The sequence below is a fragment of the Pygoscelis adeliae genome, unplaced genomic scaffold, assembly GCF_000699105.1.
Source record: "Pygoscelis adeliae isolate BGI_AS28 unplaced genomic scaffold, ASM69910v1 Scaffold63, whole genome shotgun sequence".
Taxonomy (NCBI): Eukaryota; Metazoa; Chordata; class Aves; order Sphenisciformes; family Spheniscidae; genus Pygoscelis; species Pygoscelis adeliae.
In genome coordinates this window covers 1,215,526-1,239,319 of record NW_008824414.1, presented here as the reverse complement: position 1 = coordinate 1,239,319, position 23,794 = coordinate 1,215,526, and the positions used below count along the sequence as shown (strand labels likewise).

The 23,794-nt window shown below is 42.0% G+C and overlaps 1 protein-coding gene across 1 annotated transcript in view; it reads right to left on the bottom strand.

Annotated features, from left to right (window-relative positions):
• Positions 1-23,794, bottom strand: part of HDAC4 (histone deacetylase 4) — a 235,465-nt gene that overhangs the window by 85,290 nt on the left and 126,381 nt on the right. Inside the window, exons 5-7 of the mRNA XM_009320769.1 lie at positions 19,202-19,352; positions 14,834-14,954; positions 9,067-9,188 (exon numbers count right to left, since the gene is read on the bottom strand). Of these exons, the coding sequence (XP_009319044.1) occupies positions 9,067-9,188; positions 14,834-14,954; positions 19,202-19,352 (394 nt within the window). The remainder of the gene's footprint in view (positions 1-9,066; positions 9,189-14,833; positions 14,955-19,201; positions 19,353-23,794) is intronic.

Sequence of the window (23,794 nt, the reverse complement as noted above, 5' to 3'; positions counted from 1 at the left end):
AAGGTGAAGTCTCTTAAATAAACACCGTAAAGTTATCGAAAAATCAGTTTGATTCTTGTTTAGCAAACAAATGAAGCTCATGCCCAAGTCTGAGTCATCTTCCACAAAGCCAGTGGGATTTCTTAAGCAGTGACATACTTAATTTGGCCTATAATAAGGATTTATACAAAGAATATTTTGTTTTTCTCTAAGTAAGTAAATTAATAACCAGAACATAAGCCAAAAGCTTCCCTAGTTTTCACAGGCTCAAACCCAAGTTACCCCTCTTACACGTCATCTATTGCAGCAGGACCCGTGTAATCCAATTCTTCAACATGTATGTCATTCTCATTGTTTTCTTCCTAGAATTGCATCCACTAAGCTGCTGAACTAATCTGACATTAAGTCTATGTAAGTCAAAAAACACAAAGTCCTCGGCAGAGTTTGCCCTGTTACTGGGTTACATTACCCATCCACGTTTATGGAAAAAAAGCAAACAATGCACTATGAAAACCCTGATCCCAGTCCTTGCACATCTTAATTTTGGCAGCTGGGGACTGAGAAAGGCTGTTATTCCTTTATTATTATTTTTAAGCTCCATACTAAGCCTCACAAGCCAGGCAAAGGCCAACACAATTACCTTGCCTCTCTTCTAACGTTCAGATCACCCCGTGGGTAAACATAGGAGAGGGAGAGAGAGAGCTGTCTGAAACCAGCCTTTTGCACAACCCAAAATTTTAATAAAGATAAATTATCTTTTGCTTAAGCAGGAGAGACCACATGTTCTGCAATTGAGCATTCGCTCCCCACTCTGCGGCTTCTTTGCTCCCTGGCTGGCTCTACCCCAGACCTTCATTGCTGTTCTTCTGTGTGCACGGTGTGGTCTCTCCTCTCCAAAAATAGTGGATCATGACCTATCTAGTCAAGAGGACCTGGTAAAGCTGGACATGGCAAAGTTCACCTATGGTCAAACAAAATGATTGAAAATTGTTTCACTGTTATCCCTCTGAAGCCCAAGTGAGCCAATGTTCTTGATTTTCAGGACTTGTAGGCATCAACATAGAGGGGGACAAGAAGAATAGGGTCCCACAAATGTACCTAGGGGAGACAGGTATCCACAGGGCAAAAGTGGCAGCAGAAAATTCCCAAGCTAGAAAGAAAAACAAGAATAAAAACAAGACAGCCTGTTGTTCTGCAGAAACAAACTATTTTTTATGATCTTGGTACCATGTTGGATGGCATCACCTGAAATAATATGTCTAAGAACATAGGTACATAATTAGAAAGGGCTAGATAAAGATATTTGCTTTTCTCCTAACTCTGTGTTGGCACAAGCACTGTGTAAGAGCTCTGTGGAAGGGCTATTTATGGAAGTACTGTGTCCTTAAAATTAAAACTTAAAGGCCAATATTTGGCACTTTTCATGCTGAAGTTTAGTAGTCACAGCATCTCAGCAGTAGAAAGAAGGCTTTCATACCCATTAAACTGAGCACACAACGTTGACACTTCTTACAGCTTCACTATCCTTTGCTTGCCTGACTACACAACCACGCAAAATCAGTGTAATGGAGCACCACGAAGGTTTCTGCTGTGCATAGCCAAAACTGAACTAGAAAAACAAACACGTGGAAATGCCACATCTCATCTCTGTCTTTCCCTTTCCAAAGCCTAAATAAAGACAGCAGCTTTGCACAGTTCAAAGTATTATCTGAGAGGAAAGATAAGAGACAAGGGGAAGGGGATAAGGAATAGAAAGGAAAGAAGGAGGTCCTCCAAGCGCGTTTCTCCAATTAAGTGTTTAAAACAGCACTGACCTCTACAGAAGGTAGGAGAAAAACATGCAATTTATGTACAGCAACCAAAAAGCTGCAGTGCCTGTAGCAGAGGGAGCTACCAGCTGCCTGAACGCAAGGGCAGGGAGCAGCTACAAAATCAAGGAGATCCCGGCAAGTGACCCACAGTGGCCACAACTTCTGGGGACAACCTCCTTACATTAAAATGAGCTTCTCCCAAAAAACCCTACAGGCATTTTAAACTCAAAAACTGCAATGAATTTTAGTGAAATGTAACTTGTTAATATACAAAAGTCCAAGGTGGGTCAAAACACACACGGTGGTGTCCCCTCCACCCTTCGTCAGAGTCTCATGGACCAATCAAGCACTTGTTTTTGAGCTGCAATCTGTTCTGTACCTAGAAACTTTTCTGCCATGGCTGTGATGACCGAGTCCATGCCCTGCCCTGCCAGCTCTGTGCAGTTTGCCTTTTTTTCCCTCCTCCTTGCCCTGTCCCACAAGCATCTTCCCCTCCCCTTGCCTGACGCTGGGCTGCTCCTATGGGAAGGAGCGACCTGCCCTACCCCCAGTCTCCTCCTGCCCTGGATGCTCTTCCAAGGAACTGTAAGAGAGTAATATAAACCCAATAAATCAATCTCATGCTGTCACACATGGCTGCAAACCGCTGAGGGCCAGGAGAGCGGAAACAGTGCACTGAGAAGCTTGTAGGACATGGCTCGAGTGATGCATGGTCTCCTTAGAGCTCGGCTGTTGCGATTCATTTTAGAGAAATTACTCCAAGTTACCACAAGATGCCATTCACGTGGTGCTCATAGTCAAAGCTGTCCCACAGAGGACAGACATGCACTTGTCACGCCCTCCTAGCTCAGACTTGATTCTCCTTTCTGCTAGATGCCCAAACGCCAAGTGCTGCAGCTCTAGCCAGAACAAACCTGGGTGCATGCATATATATGCACACACACATATACATATATATATGCACACACACACATATACAGATGAAAGCGTGCATGCTCCTGGCAGTCCCTGTGAAGCAGAGATGGAGCTGAGAGGACCAAGAAGGAGAAGGTTGGGTTCACTGAATGATTGAGGGCTAGGTCCTGAGCCTCCTGGAGGCCCTGCTCCCCAAAGGCGACACTAAACCAGGCGGCTTTGTTTGGTCTTCTACTGGAAGAGGTTGCTCCTTCCATGCACCACTGACTACTCCTCAAGAAGTGCTTTGATGCGAAGTGCTGGCTTTCCCCCCATAGATCCCCAGCACTCATGCCAAAAACGCACCTGCTTTATCAGAGCCCTGAGCAAGGAAAGGGGGTGCGCTTCCTCCTTCCGCCTCTAGGCAAACCTCAGCACCAGACACGAGTGAGGAGCACCCATGGAACACAGTTCATAGCTGCTGGTGCCAAAGAAAAACATAGGAGCGAAAAATTCCCTAGCATGCATTTAGACATGATTGTCAGAAGAAGTGGAAGGACTAAAGCAAGCATTTGCTGGTCCTCCAACTGCACTTGTTCTGCTCTCTGAAATTTCAATGGGTTGGTCTGAAACTATGCTGTAGCATCACAGTAATACAGTAATTTTTGGCTTTAATAAGTTATTTTTGGATTAGAGAGACTGACGTCCTCCACTTGGAGCAGAAAACAGTATTTATAACAATAGGGATTTATCATGCAGGTCAGTGCCTCCTCTCAGCAGAGCACACCCCAAGGCAGTTCGTGGACACAAGGCAGCATGGACACAACGAGCTGCTCAGGAAGGCCAGACCTCCGACCACATCAGCTGGAGGGACAACATGGGTTGAAAAGCAAAGATGCTCTCGAACTTGAGTGACACTCCATGCTGTACAAAGCTCAAAGATTTTCTCTAAATTCTACTCCCACAGTACACTGGGATTTCAGCTTACCCTATTTTCCTTGAAACAATCTTTGTCATAAAACAAACCACTTAAAACACTCCAATAATCATAACCAACTTGGAGCAGTATTATGCCTTTCTTGACAAATGCAGTGTTTTAATTACTGACAAATCCTTTCACTTTCCCTTTTCTTTCTTTTAAATGCAAGAAGTTCGGAACAATTTCACCTGCTTAGCTGCAAATAATACTCAAACAACTCTGTGCTTCTGCAATCGTGTGAGGAAACCAACAGCATCACAGGATGCTGGATGCTTTCCTCCCTCAGGGTCCTCTCTTTTGCATGGAAAAAGAGGAATATTAGCTAACAGGAGATGGTTAGTGCCAGCCTGTGGGCTCCCCATCACGAGCCAGCAAGTGCACATCATGCACAAGCTCTGATTTCTGGTGCCTGGCAGGGATGTGCAGACAGGGAAGGACCACGCTGCCTGTTTCATGGCCAGCCCTGGGTGGGCAGCAAGTGATTGGGACCCTGCAGCCTAGGTACATCTCACCATCACCCATCTAAGTGCAAGCTGAGGCTTAGAAGAAGCTGTTACTCTCAATCTGCTCATGCTTGATTCAGCCAGAACAACAACATTGACCTTTCTATTTCTTTTAGGAGGCTGATGGGCTGGAAGCTGAAGTAGTTGCTGGGACCATCAGCAGGGGCAATGTATTTGTCAGATTTCTTCTGCAGTAGGTCCCAAACAGTGGTGAAATTCAGGAAAACCACTGGCCAGGGCAGCCCTCCAAGTGGCAGATGGGCCGGACTCTGCCCATTTGCACCACATACGGGAAAGTATGAGGAGAAGACTCCTTTTTGTTGCATTCCTTTACTCCTTGACCAGCAGCCAGCCCAGGGCAGGGGAACTTAGCAGCAGAAAAGGGAAAGATCCCTCCCACACAGGCATGAGGAGGGTCGAAGGAGAGCGGCTATCTCGGGAAAGGTATTTGCTTTATCCAACAGCAGGAGCAAAACCACAATGAGATCTGAGTCTGCTTCACATCCCGCACAAGTCCTACAGATGCAGCCATTTTTACATTTATGACTTTGGAGAACATCTTTTGTGAGTACTTCAAAAGAAATTAGCTGTTTTGCTCTCTTTGGGGTCAGGTTTAAATATAGATACAGGGATATGTTTCCAGTTCATACATCCCAGCGAGCTGAATGCGTGTTGGCCAGGCAACTCTAGCAGGTGCTGAGTTTGGCAAAACTTCTCCTGATTTTAACGACAACTAATTGAAATGCTGTGGCTTTCATTAGAAATTTTGATTAGCTGTCAAGTCCCAATGAACACAAGGTATCCTTACCCTACCTCTATGCAGGAGTAAGTGGGTAAGCTAGTGTCTGACAGGACGTGGTCCAGCCCTGCACAGGATGTAAAAAAAACCCAAACCAAACAAAAAACCCTACGTAAGCAAGAGGAAAAGCATGTTGTAAAGTTAAATAATTCTTTTCAGTCTTTTACGAATCTCAGTGACGGTGGTTGTGTTGGCTTTCTAATTAAAAGCATGTTTTAATACGTCCACTGCTCAAATTCCACAAAGTAGAGAACACCATGAACCACCTTGCTCCTGGGGAGAAAATGAGGACATCATATTCCTTAGAAACACAAAACTGAAGAGCTACATTTAAAATAACTTCAGCAGCTCCAAGAAAGCTGTTGACAAACAATTCTTAGGGTTATCAAAACAGACTACAAAAGACTGCCCCAACCCAGACTCTAAAATCACTCTGAAAGGATTTTCCAGAGATTTTGTTACAGGGTCCCAGTACAGCACGTAATGAAGCTTCATTAAATTTGGAAGGCACCAACCTTGATCTGGGGGCAGAAAAGGTCACTTATATTTTCCCCTCTCAATAGCTGTCAACAAAATCCATACTCTAAAGGAAACGTGTTTATATAATAAAGGAGACCACACAAAAGGGGAAATAAAAATCCTTGTGTTAATCCAGTTATTTAACAGCAAAAGCATGAGCAGCACCAACCAAACTGTTCTTAGTTCAGTTAAAAAAAAGGAGGAGTCCCAAAGTGTTTAGATAGAGGGAACTCAGTGAAATGCATCCCCCAGCCAGGCTAAAAACAGGATTCAAGCAATTAGTAACTGCATCAGCCAGCAGCCTGACAGGAAAACAATTTCATGCAGAAACCAAACGGCCAAGAAACTGGAACATAATTTAGTAAAACAAATCAGACAGGGTAGGATTTCAGGGGACAGGATACATTAGGAGAACATTGCAAGCATTGACTGTTTCCCATGCTGAACGTTTTCAAGTGCTCTTAAGACATTACTCATGCACACATCTACTTCTACCAAAGCGAGTGTGGCCATTTCACCGGGTCTCTCCCACAACATTCACACTCGAGTTTTAGACTAGCAAGTTATCTCCAAGTCTGCAGAGAGGGATAACCCGTGACCACATCATGATGCTTTAAATAAGAGAGAGTAAAGAAAGGTAGTATTTTTAAAACCCAACACAATGACATATTTATTCTTCCTGAACAGTTTCTCAACATGCTTGACATACTGCCAACTCTGAAAATGCACCCTAGAAGAAATCATCATTCAAACTGCCTTCCCGCAGCCCCCTAAGTCACCCTACCCCTAACGATGATGTTGGTCGGATTCCAGCCCTGGTAATCAGAACTGTACTGTGATGGACTCTGTTATATCAACTGCAAATATTTAATCAAATTTAAGAAAATTGGACTACATGATATGGAGGTTTTAAATTACAAACACAAAGCCAGAGTTTTGCCTGGTGCCAAAAATCTGAAAAGCTCACCCGTAATAAAGAACTTTATTTAGGATGGGCTCCAGCCTTCCCTGCCTTTTGTTTACACCAGACTGTTCAGGAGCCTTTCTTCTCCAAGCAACTTAACATTCTTGGCAATGGGATTTCTGCAGGATATCGCTGTGCCAGAGACTGAAGTGCTGTTGCATTGAAAGGAAAATAAAAGAAAACAACAAAAAAAAATTCTCCCCTGAACCTTGCAAGTGAACTTGTATGTATCACAGACCAGTCCTCAAAAGATCAATGCTGATGCCCAAAAAGAACAAGCAACAGTGTTCTGGAAAAACAAAATCAGCTCAACATCTTCCTGTTTTAAAACAACAATGATTTTGGTTGCTTCCATTTTTAATAATGTGATTAGATACATTTATCATCCTTAATTCACCCTGTCTCACAGGGCTTTTATTCAGACAGAGCCTTACTGAGAGCTCAGTCTGGGACTCAGCAGGGGGGTGAGATGTGCAGACACTTTCCTTCTCCTGCAGAAATCCCCTTCCGTAACACTGGGAGTAAGAAGGGTGACTGATCCTCAAACTCAATCTGACAAGTAAGGTCCCCTGAAGTGATGAGCAAGGGAGGTTTTGGAGCACGTCAAAGCCCATTTATGCTGCTGGGATGCTAACACACTAGAAATGGATCACCTGGTTTCACAAAGTATAGGAAAGAGATAAAAATCTCTTGGAATCATGCTGTCCACAAGCCCTAAGCAATAGGTATGGTGCCCAGGGATGCTTCCCTGCGTGGAAACACTGCAATTTCCTAGAGGAGCCTGAAAGCATTCAGCAGAGGAGAAGCAAATGACAGCAATGGCTGCTAGCAGCCCAAGCTTGAATTTCTCCTCCCAGGCAGACATGTACACCAAGCACATCTTTGTGCTTCGCCGGCTTTAGAGCTGAAGAAAGCCTCCTTTGAGGGCAATCCTCCCTCAGCGCTCACCTCCCCAAAGAAAGGCAAAGTCCTGAAGCCCAGACAGCGTCACTTCGGCTGTCTCGGGCACTGATGATGCAGCAGCATCTACCGCACCTAGTGGGGTGTTTGGTCTTTCATTATCTAGAAGCAGAGATTGGAGGATGCCCTACCCTTCAGCAAATCCAGTTTTCTAAGCTCTGCTTTTGGAGTCCTCCAGAAAGGGCAAAGTTAAAACTACCACCACCAAAGACAGAGGGTGTGCCCAGGAAAAAAACAAATCCTGGAAAGGGCTTGCCAATTTTTGATTGACTTCTTGTGCAGCTGAAGTGTTTGGCACTTGCCACCCAACCCACCATGCCCAGTGAGGGGGAAGACAGTCTACTGTGCAGCAGATGGGAACCCATCCGCAGATTTGTCCAGCAAGCCAGGTGCTATGGTCCAAAATGAGAAGTTCCCAAAAAGGTCTTTAAATCCACAAAACTGGGAGGCAGGAGGCACAAGGCATGTGTGTGGAGGTGTATTTTTTTTCTCATCAGATAGTAAAAGAAGAAAAAACACCCCAAGTTTACAAAGGTAACGAGAATTGTGTTAAAACATTCACTACGCCTAAGAACTGCTCTACTTGTATTAGGAGAAGTGCCATGAGAACACCTACATCCCTCCCAGAAGGAAATAGAGGGGCTGCCAGCTCTTGGGAACTGACTTAGGGCAGCCGATTTGAGCAAAGACAGTAGCAAACACACAGAGAGATTTGGTTAACACACAATCACCGTTTCTAATCACAAAGATGATTTGAGTACTGGTGCTCACCCCTCCACACTTGAAGATCCACAAAGCATACCTGAAAAATAGCTAGGCCACACTTGCAGAAGGTACAAAGTTCAATCACACCTCTGCTTTCCTCTTACCTCCCCTCCCTCTTTTCAGAAAAGTTTTTTTCCTATTCTGAAGCGATTTCCACACACAGCACTATCTGCACCATCCACACGAGCAGCATTGCTCCCCAAATCGGGACAAGCTCATGGAAGCTCAGCTATTCCCTGAAGGACGAAGCCGAGGATCACGAGCTGGCCAGGTTAGAAGCTGAGGCTGTGTTGGCTTAGGCATGCAATATGGAGCTGAGGACCACAGCCAACCAAAACAACCTGGTTTACATAATATATAGTTGAGAAATAACTGACCTGCTTAGCCACCGTGCAGGGAAAAACTTAACTGAGAAATAACTGTCTAGGTGTGAACCAAAACCCTTGCAGGAAGTCCCGACGCTATGACTGGCAGAAACATTTTTATTTATTTTAAGTATAAACTTGTATATAAAATGCAAATCCCAAAAGAAATGAACTTTTCTCGGTACTTTTCTCACTCAGCAAAACATACTTCGACTTCAGACACCCAGATCTCTGTATTAGCTTTGACTTTGTGAAAATATCTCAAACTTTGACACACAACTCCGCTGTCTCCTGCCTGCAGCTTTGCATGTCTGCACACCCAAAGCAACTCCAGCCTCCCTCTAACACTGTGCACACAGTGACAGATGAAGGGGGAGCAGGATAGAGCGGGTGCTTGTTAAATAAATCACCCCATGAAATACAGCTTTTTGGTAACATACCTTTTTTTAAAAAGAAAAAAAAATAATAAGAGGACCAAGTGTCACAGCAAAGACAGTAGGCAACACAGAAAATCAACAAGAGCGCTACCTGTTTTTCTGAGTGGGAAGTCATCTTTGGAATCGTACATCCCCAGTACAGGGTGATTGTAGGTGCCAGATACGCCACTTTGGGGTGGGGAGCTCTGGTCCAAAGAGCTGTGCTGTGTCTTCCTGCACAGAAGGAAAGAGAAAGAGAAGGGAGAAGGCTTTACACCAGTCACACACAAAGGGAACAAGTGCAGCTTCACCTTGTCTGTTATCTTAGTGGGGAACAGTGCAAAAGAATGGTACTAGCTTTCTCCTTCTAGGCACTCATGCAAAAAAGAAACTAAAGCCTAATATACAGGGAGGTAACTAAACATATGCTTAATTTTCAGTATAAGAATTACTCTGCTGAGCATGGCTGAACTCATGAAGGTATTTAACCATGAGTATAATTTTAAGCGTGTACTTGGGCTGGGTTTTGCTAAGTCATATTCTTGAAGCTAAGCATGGGTGCTGTTACCCCCCTCAAGCACAGCACGAATGAACAATTTCCCTTCACTGAATAAAACCCAGACATAGCAGACAAAGTCTAAGGATGAAACAAAATCAAAGGATGAGCACATTAGGTGCCACACGTTTAAACTGGCTAACAGCAGCCATGCTGCATAGGTGGTCTTCTGCCTTTTGCTTTGCTGCCTCCTGACCCAAGCACTTAGCAGAGATAGGGCCAAAGTACTCAACACCTTTCCAGATTAACTTCTTGAAGCTGATAATTTATAGCTTTGTTTGAGCAGGCTGCTGGAAGTAAATTACAGTCTGTTTGCTAAGGATATTAAATAATGAATGAGTTTTCTAAGCCTCCTACCAGTCTGTTGGCTGCATCTTTCCTACTTAATGACTTGTGCCCAGCTTTGCCATTTCTCAGCAGCTCTACCAACCCCGACCAGTACAGGCTCCAGACTGTGTGTGTTAGCGGAGTAGCTACATCAACAGAATAATTGATTTAACAATACAGGTGACAGCCACATAACTATCAAAAAATCATACATTTTAAGCTTAAGTAAGCAGAATTTAAACCCTGTATTACTTCTTCAAAATACTAAAGAATACGGGACAACAGAAAGCAAGCACTTTGCCAAAAGAAGTAAAGATTTGACATTTTACATTGCTTAATAACCAGGCATTCTTGAAGAACTTGGTTAAAAATATTCTCCTACAAAAGGTTCTTTAAGGAACCAAAATGAGCCATTCCCCAGTTGAAAGTTACACCAATTCATGCAATTCCTTGAGCAATATGATTTGAAAACTCAGATCAGAAGTAGGCTGTTTGGTGAGATACATAGCATCAATTCCACTACAAGTTATACCCTTCAAAAAATAAGGGGCTAATGAAACATCAGGAAAATGCATCAAATTTTCTACATGATTTTGTTAGAAAAAACCTCTGAAAAGTTTATTTGAACATCTACATCAAAATTTTCTATACCCACAATTCTTACCAAGCAGTATGATTCACCGTGGTTTCCTAATCCTCCCCCCCTTTATATTCCAAACTTCTCTGTGCATACAGGCAGAATAATTTTTCAGGCTCTTATACAGTTGTATTTTTCATTAGCATTCATGCACATCGTGTACTCTTTTACGTTCGTACCAATAAATGCCCACATGCACGCACAGTTTAATCATCACCTGAAATCAAAACAGAACCAAACTGAAAAATATTTGAATCCCTCCTGAAAACAGAAGTCGCTTTCTCTGCCCGGATCTGTTCATACCATGGGAAGGCAGCACAGAGAGATGTTTCACAAACAGGAAGCCGGGACGCTGCAAGCCAAGAGCCCTCAAACCCACCACGTCACACAATGGCATTTTTTGCTCTTGCCTATACAAGCAATAGACTTTTTCTTTCGTTTTTTTTTTTTTCCCCCCCAATCATGACTTAAGCTGTACAATCATGTACATTGAAGCTATTTTCATCACTTTGTTAGGGAATGTGCAGGAACTCAAAGGGCCTGTTTAGATGTGCTTCAGAGTTGCTGAATGACAGATATTTAACTCTGAAAACAGGAATACATTATATTGCTCGAGGACTGGGATCCAACACCCTACACTGCTTCAAGCAAAATGCACTGGTCTGCATGCCCGTTCAAGAATTTCAGAGGTCTTGAAAGGGATGAAATTGTATACTACATCGAGTTTGCAGGCACTCCTGAAAGCACATACCTTCACATAACACATCCCCTGTTCTTTGAGCTCTGAGGTCCTTCAAAAACCCGTGTGCATGATACTTCAAACACATTCACACAACGTAAACGGAATATATATTCAAACATATGTATCTGTGCTAGAATGTTTTATGTACAGAGACTGCAGACACCTATGTACATTGGAATAATTTAGTGTGTAATTATCTCTCTCTACCTCCTTACCATGCAAATACTCAGTTAAACTCCCTTTCATGATTGCTACTGCATTGAGTGATTACTTCCCAAGTGCATTTCTGACAACTTCCTAGGGAAATAATAGCCCTGTTTGCTAAGCCCAAGGTGCTCTGTCTGTGTTCCTGCTAAACCACTCTTACTTATGTTAAGTATCTTGAAGAGCAAAACCTCCTGGGAGCAGGGCTGTCCAGTGGGTTCAGAATCCACAGGAGGGACAGTCTGACAATGAAACTCAAGAGGATCTCTTCTGTTGTTGCCTATCATCAACGTAATCTGAAACTTAATAGTCCACAAAGCTATTTTAAATAATTACATATAGACTGGAGCTGTATGTGTTCAAGAGTTTACAAAGTGGCTTGAATACCATAGAGCTGAAGATTAAGCGAGACCTCTGTGAAAGCCTCCAAGAAACATTACTGAGCATGACCAAGTTCCTTTCTGTCATTTAGTAGATCCTTTGGACTATGACTATACTCTGCAAAACCTCCAAAACTGGACCCTTTTCATCTCAACGGTTGAGTCGCATGTGTGCGTGCAACGGTGGCCTTTAACATCAGTGATCAATTAGAAAATATTCACCGACTATAAACACTCAATGCTGTACCAGCAACCAACGGTGTTGAATGAAGTTCAAACAGATAGGAGATACCGAAGGCAAAAGCATCTGGACATCTCAGTGGACAAACGAAGCCTGGCCCAAAGGGCCAGGGGAATGACAGCTATTTCACATCTAAGTGGAACATATTTCATGTCACAGCCATTGATGCAGAACCGTTGTGGTGTTCAATACCCTTAGGAGACCTGGTTTTTTCCAAGTAACGCTTTCAATTTTTTAAAAAAGGAATTCACAAACCTTAATAAGACCAAAGGAAGTGCTTAAAAGCAGGCATGTCATTTAAAAGACTACTTCAGCATCTGTTACCACTTAATTGGCTTGCCTGCTCACAGCAGGAGCATCAAGTCTATCTTCTGCAAGCCTCGTTTGCGTGTGTTAAATCCAAACACCACCCAATTGAATCACATTAGAAATATGTGTGTACATAAATATCTCCATAACCAAATTGGTAACCTATGAGATGCCATATAAATAAATACTAATATACAATTAATTTAAAGATTTTTCTCTGTTTTAAAAAAAAATATTTTTTAAATAGAATGGAAACTAAAAATCTTCAGCTTCTGCCTTAACAACTGAAGGGTGCATTTAAAAATCCTCCACCACAAGATAAGACACTACAGTCACGCAGCCCTGCTGCCATCTGCCCTCCTCAAAGGCTGAGCAGAACAAGCTCATGCCTGCCTGCAACTTATCACTGAGACAGACCCTTAGAAAGATTTGTGAGGCCTCCGAGGCTCTTTCTTCCCTCTTCACATCTTGTGTTAGAAACCAAAATACTGATCCTCTCCCCACCAGGAAACAGATGGAGGGAAGATGAGGGGATGGCAAGCCTGTTAAATCCATAAGAAAAAGGATGGCCCCTTGTCCAACAGTTTGTACGTTGTCTCTACCTGTTGGCAACCCTGGAGCATCACAGGAAAGGGATGTTTTGATTAACATATGCCACAATAAACCTAAACAATATATTGGCGCTCCAAAAGTTCTCAGCATTAGCTTAAAACAAAGCAGCAAACATACTGAAATCCTAAACACGACTTGGCTAAACAACCTCCTGCATCACCCCTGGCCCTCTAACACATACGGTATTACAGACTGCTGCTCTCCGATTCATCTTTGAATGCTGGATTCTCAGAGAAAAAGCAGTTAATTGAAAACTGTGCAAAACATAAGGAATTCAGATCACTCCCAAATTTATTTTTCTCTTTTTTAAATTCACCTGTGATGGCAATTCTATGCCAGGCTTCTCTAGGCCCAGAGGATCAAAGTTTTGGAAGAAAGTACTTATTTACTATCCTTAATTCTAATTGACTTTATACCACTTTTGCATTAACAGGCATTTTAACCAACTAGAAAAAAATGGAGAACATAGTGGCTCAGAGAGTCTTCAACCGCCTTTAATAAAACCCCCAAATTTCTTGGTCAGGCTCTATTAAGAACAGTGGAAGATCAGTTATCTAAAAAAAAGATATTTGTTGTCTTGACTGAAATTCAGTTCCTCCTAGTTCTTCTACTATCCTTCATACCGACCTAGTGGGCCTTAAATATTATCTTTGCATAAACTAACAACATTTCACTACTTTAACCGGTGCCATAACCATACAATTTTCAAGTCTCTCATTAGATTTACAGAGATGTGTTAAAACTGCTCAATCTCACCCTACTGGAATAATGTTTGAATTTTTCTGCCAACTATACTTCAGCATTTCTTTAGTGGCTCATAGCTGGGATATCTTTCAAATTTAATTTCAGCTTAGTTTCCTGAATTTGGAAACATCTTCTGCCTATGACCTCATTATCCCTGTATACATGTTAATTTCTTAAGACTTAAAATACTGTCAGACACTCAGCTTGAACACAAATTTCACAGCAAAATTTCCTTGACTTTTGAAATTCAAAATTTCATGAATTTTATCGTCCCTAAAGACAACGTCCAAAACACACTTTTTTAAAAAAAAATATAGATATTCACAATGTTACAGTAGTAGAAGTTTTCAAATCATCTCAGATTTCCATATACGATGGAGAAGTGAATTTCTGGAACCGAAACTTGTACCTTGTTAATAATGCCATTGTTTATATTTGCTATTTGGTGCATTTGAACTAATCGAAGAAGTCACTTTGTTCCCACGTCATCATAACATCAGCTGTTACCTTCTCACCCCACATGACATTTGGGTTTTCTTGGAGACCAACAGTTGAATATTTTCAGTTGAAAACGTAGATGTTGGGGCAATTGCAATTAGAATTGCAGACAACGCAGTTGATGTTTCCAACAGTTTATAGAAAAGAGCCAAGTCAACAAAACTTCCAACTTTGAGAGATTAAGACGAGCAGTAAGCATTAAAGGCTTTAAAAATGTAACGCTAGCTCAACTATCCTGAGTTGCAATTCACTAAACATAAAAAGTAATTTCCGCATTTTACTAAAGTTCAAGTTTTGTAACACCTGGCAGGACGAAATCCTGCGTGAAAAGCTAGAGAACTTATAAAGGTTGATCTTGATGGTAGAACTTGCGAGTTTGAATAATTGTGGATTAAAGATGACAGCAAAGACTCACAAAAATACTGTGACCATCACAGAAGATATGAAAGTTATTCACACTGAAACCCTCTGAAAAATGCATTTTGGTAATGTACAGCAAAGTCAAACCCTGGTTCTATCACTGTTTAGGTTCATCCAGTAAACACATCAAGTCTATTCCCCACATCTCCAGCAACTGTGAAAAAAGGTGGCACCGGCTGAATCATAAAGATAAGCCCAGTACCACTTACCCATACCAGAAGCGAGGATCACTGGATATACAGTGGTTGAGATTCCGGTGTGCCAATGCCTTCTTCTTATTTAAGACAAATTCTTGTAATTTCATCTTTACTTCTGTGCTTGCCACTGCACCTGAAATGTCAAAAATAGAAAAGGTTATTTAATCAATTCACATACTTTAAAGAATTTAAATTTCTAAAAAGATTCAGAATTAAATCTTTGATTTCCAGTCCAAAAGAAGAACTTTTCTTTCAAAGAGAAAAGAACAAAGCGCCTCCATTAAGGAGCTCTCCTTTTTTTTTTTTTTTGCCTTTAGCTTTGCATATAATCACAACTTATGTTTGAAAACAGAGATTTCAGGGATTTATCATTTTACTATAAAAGATTTCTGAAGAGGATTTTTACACTTGCATAAAAGTACACTTAGAATAAAGCACTTCTACTAGGTATTCCAGCTTTCTTTTAATCAAAGGTATTTAAGAAAAAGGGTCTTGTGCACACTCAAATTTTTAAATGTCACATCTGCAAGCAGAAGGGGAAAGAGACAAATGTCTCATATGTAGATTTTGTCTTGAAAACTCTTGTAAATAGGGACCCCTTTGTTCAAAAGTATCTGCGTACAATAAGACCTACATAATATTCCAATTCATTTACAAGTGTGCAATCTATTTCTTCAAATAGAAAATCTAACATTTAAAGAAGAAAGTCAGTAATTTTGTAGTGTAGAGTTAAAATGTCAACTGTGTAATTTCCAATCATTATTTCCTCCACAATAGAGACCAGTCTGTTTTACTACGATGATGGATTAAAATTATCATTCGGTTGACAGAACAGATTCGCAGGCAGAGTTCCTGATGGAGTAATGCATAGAAAGTTTGGCAAGCAGAACATGTGGAAAATGATGGTTCATCTATACCACAGCATAAAGCAAGAATTCCAAAGGAAAATATCTGGGATACAAGAAAATGAAAAGGCCAGGAAAACTGTCTGCTCTACTGGGAATAAAAAATTAAAATACCACAGGGTGATCTTTTGTCTCCTGGATCCTATTCAACAATGACATTTGACAGACAGGGAAAACAATTTTTTTGTATCTCCACAAGAGAAGAAAACTGCAATATTTCTATAAAGCACTGCCTGAAGATGTAATATTGTTCAACCACTGAAGCTGTGTTGAAAAGCTTGAAAATTCACCTTTTTGGAGCCCTGCGTTTCTCACTAGCTCTACAAACATAGGTTTGGCATGTAGCCTAATGGGAAGTTCAACTGAGGAGCTGGAGATAAATTCATATGAGTGTAGCAAGCCACATGGCTAGACCAGAATAGGTGACAAATTCATGCTTAAAGGCTTTCTCTCTCCAAAAAGTGTCATCTTTAATCTATTAACATCTTTGAAATAATCAAATGTGGCTGTGTCCTATCAGTTTTGGATAAATCTGACATTATTTAGAAGACTTGAAGCTAAACATTTTTGGATCCTGAGGTTTACAAAAGCTCCCCTGGCATGTCTTCCTCCTTAATTAGAAGCTGAAAGGCCCCATATATGCTTAACAAGACAAAAATGTGCAGGCTTCCCCTTCCCTGGGCAATGCTGGAGCCATGGACCAAGCTGTCACACAAGACCTTCTGACCGTTACTCAGATCTTGACCCTTGAGTTGAAAGATCAAAAGGAAAAAAAAGATCTAACTCACTTTTAATATACTATACTATACTGGGTTATTTTGGACCCAGTCACATTGTTACAGGCAGCGCTGTGCAACATCCAGTAAAGGTGTTAAACAGGACTCTAAAGGCAGAAAGGGACAACCTGTCACATACGCAATAGTATACACCATGCAGGTGTATAAGCAAAGAGGACAAGAGCAGAAGTCAGACATCAAAAGCCCATACATATGGAATAAGTCCACAGGCAGGAAGCAAGACACTCAACCCCAATGGAAGCAAAAGGCACGGCAGAGTAAAAGGATGAGAGAGAAGGAACTGGAGAGCAAGAGCCCACGCAGCAGCCCTGGCTGGGGGAGCAGCTATGCACAGTGGGGAAAACCAAGCTGTGAAGCTGGCGTATTCATTTCAGAGGGCCTGAGTGTTTAAGAGGAGCAGGGAGCAAAGAGCACATCAACTGATAAGCCTGCAAACAGGAGAGCCACAATGAGCAAAGTACTGCAAACAGGATGGCTCTAAAGAGCCAAAAGACTGAGCCAGGTTACTACTGCAGGGACAAAAACAAATTACGTATTGTCCCATGATCAAGTAGTATCCGAATATAGGATAAGGCAGGGGTAGTGGGAAGAGAATAAGGGAGGGCAGAAGCACGACCAGGCTCTCATGGAAGGAGGAGGTTGCACAATGTGAGAGCAGAGGAGCAGAACAAACGGAAATTAACGGGAGAAAGCCCTTAATGATAGTGTGGGCTGATCACAGCTGGCCAACTTGTAGAAGTCCAAGACAAGCCAGGGTCCAAGGCTGCCTGAGCAGCAAGGGATTGAATGGTCAGAAGTGTCTCGAAACACCAACGCACAGGACCGGTTCTAGGTTCAATCCTGACAGCGTAAAGACAGAACAACCAACTATCGCTCCTTATCCTGCGCAAAATCCACCTTTACTTTCATATACATTTTCCTTCCTTTTGTGGAAGTCATGCTTTTGAACAAAAGCTTTATGATAGCAGATACCAGTTTATGAGGGATAGGTTAAGGCTCCCGAGATGAGAATGCAAGGAGCTGATATTATGTTAATCTAAATCAATTTGTGATTTGCCTTCTAAAAGGTAAAAAACAATGTATTTTGGCTTACAGTGATGGAGGAAGGAGGGAGAATAAGCTATACTCTACATCTATTTCACACTCTTCATATTTCAGATCAGGACAATTTTAGCTGTGTTGCGCTTAGCAAAATTTTCTGATGTGAGAAAAATAACTTAAGTGTTCTTAAGAGCTGAGGTGCTATAATGATTATACACCATAGTACTTCTTAAATAAAAAGTAATTCAAAAATAAAACTGTAGCCATGGGAACAGGATCTTCAACTTAACATCCCCAAATTCTGTTTTTTTCCTCTACACCTATGCGTTTCATCCAAAAGGTGCTTCGATGCTTTTGCCATTTTACAGAGATTCAGGCATTTTTATTTATTTGCAAATTACTTTAATGAGAATAGCCAGATATCAATTTTGCAGAGAGGCCCAGCAAAACATCGATACAATATCAACAGCTGATCAGAACAGCAGGGTGAAGTGGAAATGCTTATAGCTTTCATCCAGTTCGAACTGACTGCCTTTACTTTGGAAAATAACACAAAGCAGCCAGAGGACAACAGAAAGCATCGCACGTGGCAGCCAACTGGGCACCAGAGTAGCCAACCTGCATTATCATCACCTTTCCTCACTCCTGAACGTTAAACTGCTTCTTTTAACTAGATTCTGATCCTTTGGTCTTTCTCCTACTATTTAAAATGAGCGAAACCCAAACCAAAACCACACACAGACACGTTGGACCTACTACAACCTGCTTTACAAAGATATTGGGATAGGTCTGTGCGTTCCCTCATTTTGGCTGCAGCTTAAAGTCTGCCATTGCAAGAAGTACATGCAGGGAGTGGGGAATTCAACCTTCAGATAATTTTTTTAGTCTCCTAGACCCCAGTCCTTTCTTACTAGAAAAATTCTTCTTGGAGCTTTATGGTCCCCAGACAGCATCCCATCTCCTGGTACCCTTCAGCCCTCTCTGCTTCCTCCATTGCAGGCTTCTTTATTTCATTTGAAATGAAGACCTAACGAGTTGATAGTACAACTTGGCTGGTATTTGTCCTCCCATTCACTCCTAAAAGAAAACCGAACAAGCAACCAAAGTGTCTTTGATAAGGGGATTTGTGAGGCCATAATCATTTTACTGAATCTTGCGAAGTGCATAATGACATGTGGGAAAGCCAACCACAATCTGTAACCTCATGAAAGAAGTACTTTCTGAATGAAAACACTTTAAAGCTAAGAACTGAGAACTCGGCTACATCTTAAAAGAGTGAAATTAAGTAAAAGAAACGCAGTGTGCATCTGGTGTATTTTATGGGCTTAATATTCTGCCTCCATTAGGAACGCTGCCAAAAATACTTCAAAAAACGTTAAATCAAGTAAAAAGATGATACGCTTCCTTTTGAAAAACACTAAAATGGCATTTAGTAAGACAAAAATGAAGATAAAGCATAGAAATACATTTCTCCCTTACCCTCAATACCTCCTAACAGTTTACATAAGCTCCCTGTGCAGCCGAGCTTTGTAGAGAGGCTATCATGAAGGTTTCTCCAGCTTTATAAAGCTGCTTTATGGCTTCCATTCATCTGCTCTACCTGTCATCACTGAAACAAGTGAGCTTTTGCTACTTACTCTCTTTTCCTTTCTCTTTGTTTTTTAGCTGCTGAAGTTTCTGTTCTCGGTGCTGCTTCTCCAGCTCCTGCTCCTGTCGGTGCTGCTCCAACTTCCTCTGGTGCTCCAACAGCTCCTGCTGATGCTTCATTGCCAGCATCTCCTGCTGCTGCTGCAGAGAAGGGACGAGGGGAAAAAGAGCAAATTAACACAGTCAGATTACCCAGTGCTAAACCAGAAGCTGCTATCAGGTGACAATAGCATTGCTTAATTAATAGAAATAGGAAAAATGGCATTTTCCTCGTCTAGAGGCTCCTGCACTAAAACTCACAGGCACTTCGTGTAGCCCCATTTCTAGTCCAGGACAGCACTTATGCTAAACCATAGGCACTATATGCTCTGGGCTTCAGGGCATGGTCTGTTTACAAGCACAAGCATACTGTTCAGAAAGCACCTAATTTGAAAAAGCAACAAAAAGCTTCCATCCAAACAGGTGCTTCCCCAACCACTTTGCTGCTGCCAAAGGGTGCGGCTGGGTCCCCACTTCTCTGCGAGCTGTCTGCTGCCCCCCCTGCCCTGCCGGAACCTGCTGCCCAGATCCTGCGCTGAGCCAGTGCAAACCGCTATTCCAGGTGGACCTTCATTTTCTCTCCATCGTCTGTTTTAAGTAAAACCCCAACGGGAAGCTTTAATTACAAACACTCATATGTTCACCATGTACAAACCCTATGCTGAAGGAATACTGTTGAGCTCACCAAGTCAGACATTCGCAGAAAAATACGCCGTCATCAATGCAGGCTTTGCAAGACCAGTTCAGATCCCTTGCGCGTATGATTTTTTGAATAAGCCTTTAATTATATGACTTTGCACTCTTATTTCTCCAACAGTCCTTCTCTCTGTCTCTGTATATAGAGGAGTTCCCATGAACTGGGACATCTATATCTTTTTAATTTCATCAAACACTGGTCACTTCCCATCTGCTGTGCAAACCTCACACCCCAAGCTAAATGCAAAAGTTCTAGCTGCCTTGTGGGCATGATCACCACCCATTTCTGAGCCTAATTATAAAAGAATTGATTCATTATAAAAAAAAGTTCCAATAACCTCTCAAGGAAGGATTTACCCAGCTCTCGTGACTCATACACATTCACAGGAAGAAACAAGAGACAGGCTGCCTAATTAAGGTCAAGATTTGCAAAGCTGTCATCAAATGGGACATTCAAGACTTGAAGCACCAAAGGCTCCTGCCCCCGTCCACTGTGCAAGTACCCCCTCGGGTCTCCAAATCCCAGCACCTGGAAGATGTGCATGGACACACCAACCTCCTGGGAAATTTGGGGTGGATCTCCCCAGCCCAGAACATCATTTCTGAGTCCAGGGGGGACTCCCACAGGGATTGGAGGTGGCTGTTTGATCTGCGGGGCCCTGGGGCGGTACCTGTCAGTACTCAGAGAACACCCCATGTCTTGGCAGCCGGCCAGGAGCAAGCTGGGCTGTGGAAAAGCAGAAGACAAATGACAAGTCTCAGCAGCTTGCAGCTTGGCTAGGTGTGAATGGATCTCCATGGGGCTTGCAAAAGGCGCTTCCCCTGGCACAGGGCTTCTCCCTTGAGTTCCACTGAAAACTGCTTTTCCTTAAAAAAAAAAAAAAAAAAAGCTCAAACTAAGATTTACCACCTCCCAATTTCATTTGCACCCTCTCCAGCAAGATACACGCTAAAGCCAACTACTTGGGCTGCTCCGATTACCCTTGCAAACCCCCCTGAATGTAGGAGCGCTGGCTCCTGCCAGCGTAAGGATCACCTTACATCCACCCCGCACTCTTTACGTTGGCAGCTTATAAACTAGCAGATTGATTTTAAGCTGGCAACCTTAACCTTCAAAACCCTTACCACTCTGGCGATGGATGAGACTTCTCCGAGGCTGGATTTAATGCATGCCTGTGCTCAGATACCACCCACTGCTCCAGGTTCACAAAATCCTCTACATGGAACAGGACTGGGCCAAGCCATGGCTATTAAGAGGGGGAACCTGCTCCCTCCAAAAATGTGTTTCACTCCATCCTTCTCCAAACCCTGACAGCATGTGTGTACACAAGACTCCCACCCCACGCACACTGATTTTTCCTTCTCCTTTTGCACATTTTTCTATTTATGCTTTTAACAGCAATTTCTTATTTTAATTTGTGGTATTGTACATTTGTACCATCCAATGTTTCAGCCATGGATACACTATATACGATACATATAAAATTACACAATTCTATATAAAGATGCAAAAAAATAATGTAAGAGGTACTTTACAATCTGCCTGGCTATCTGCTGGAAACTCTTGATGGAGGAGTCCCTGCTGCTGCCGTTTCCAAGCAGGCAGACTGTTGTAAAACACCGAACCTCAGTTAGCAGAATTTGCGGTGATTGCACCTATGTTTCCTTTCCTAATTCTATTGAATTTTATGTAAACAGCAAAAAACCCAGACTCTAAAAACCTACAAAAGGAAAAAACAAAAAAACCTAGAGAAAACTAGTTATTTTTGTTTTATAATTAAGCAGCAGCTTCCACTAACACATCTCCATTTGGAGAAAGAGTATCTTTTCAGACTTCCAGCAAGTCCACCACATGGTGGGCTTTTATAACCTAGCCATAGAAAGTATGTAAATGAACAATATTTAATGCACAATATGTTAAAACAGGTTTTGTTATTTTTATGAAATCAGGAGCCTTTTCTCTCCATCTGCAGTCTTCTAGGCTTTGCACACTACGCTTCCTGCAATGGTTTACATACATTAGGATGCTTTAGAAGGAACTGTGCTTTCATTGACATCTGTAGTGAAATGTAAATGAAAAGACCAATTTGTATCTGGATGGCTTATAGAAGTTTCATTAGAGATGTATTGTTTCTGCTGATTCTGACCCCAGTTTCCACAAAGCCTATTCTTAATATAGTTTTCAAATCTTTTCAAAGTTGAAAAAATAAAAATAAAAAAAAAGAGGCAACCTCTCCAATCGTACCCATGAAAAGCGAAAAGAAATCACTTTGTTGGTGTCTGTCGTAGCCTCAGAAAATGACTAAAGAAAACCCATTTGAGTGCTCTGTCTGAACTGTGATGTCTTCTTACAGCATGAATATTTCTCCACACTTAGGGCTGAAAACAAACCACACAGACAGTATTTAACAGGAAATATATGGTGCAGGCTCAGCAAAACGCAGGGGTGCTGGCGATGCAGTGCCTTTACCAGCTTACCAGCCCAGGCGATCCTGCTGCACAGACTGCATCCAGGTTTCACAACTGCTCCAATGACCTCGGATAAGGATTTGGGATGCTGACCCAAGGTGAGGCTTGCATTGCTCATCCTTGCTGCTACTGTTACCCATCTTGTTATGTTAGAGCCAGAAGGAATATATCACATTAAATCACAGCTTTCTGTGCAAAAAGGCCCTTCTTCACTTTAAAAGCATAAGCTTTAAAACTTGCTTGATGCTAGACTGTGCCCCGATTTTATATCTTGGGGGGTTTACAGTTTAATTTTCTGATTTAACAATGGTTTTTTTTGCTGATGCTTTCTGAATAAAGACCTATAAGCAGCAAGAGAACCCACCACTGACTGACTAACAGGAGAAGCAGGAAATCTGGTAACATACAAAAAGCTGTCCCATGCACAAAATAAACTGAGACTTCAGAAAAATATGAGCTTCTGCCTCAGTTAAAGCAATCGAGGCAAATTTTAACAGGTAGTGAGCATTCAGACCTGTGCGTGGTCAACTGCAGCAAGGTCTTACCCCCCTCCAGCACCACACACTAAGCTGCTTCTGCCAAGGTAATGCCCACACGTTGTGGGCTTGGTCTGGCATTTAACCTTCCCTTGACTATCTCAGTGGAAAAAAAAAAGCCTACTGGTGTCTAAAGGAAAAATGTTTCAGAGCTGCATTTGAGTGGGATGCAATCTCCCACGCTCGGTTCTTTTGGAAAATGCCTGAGTTAGGAATCCATAAGCATCTCTTGAACTGCAATTCATGGCATACCAACAGACGCTTGGGTTGCTCTGATAAGGATTATTAATTAAAGAGCGAGATCATGCTCACATACCACATAACACATTAGATCTCTCTTGCTGGCAAATGAATCAACACCGACTCTGCAATGCCTGTGTGTTAATTGCACATAGCTGGAGCAGTGTGTTTTTTCCCCAACTGTAATGGAATTTAAATATTTGTGAAATACAGTGATACGCCAAGGGAAATCCCTTGCATTCAGACTAATTCAACTATCAATTTGAGGAGCATACCGTATGACAGACATGCACACTGTATTAGGGAGTGCAGCTAGAAACATCTGAATTAGGTGCTCTTGCCAAAATAAGTATTTGTAAATATTTATAACTATGGGGATTCCTGCATATGTTTAATGACACTGCTTCCACTATTTATGAAAACTGCACAAATGTTCAACTGTACCTGTAGTTAGTGTTGCTGGTGCTTCTTTAGCATATATTAATATTAATAAATGTAGTAAGGAGAATGTAGAGCATTTCCAGGTATTTATCAACTGTCAGCTAGCCGTGAGAACTCAGCGGTGCAGTGGATTTTGCCATCACATTCCTCAATTGTCTTCAG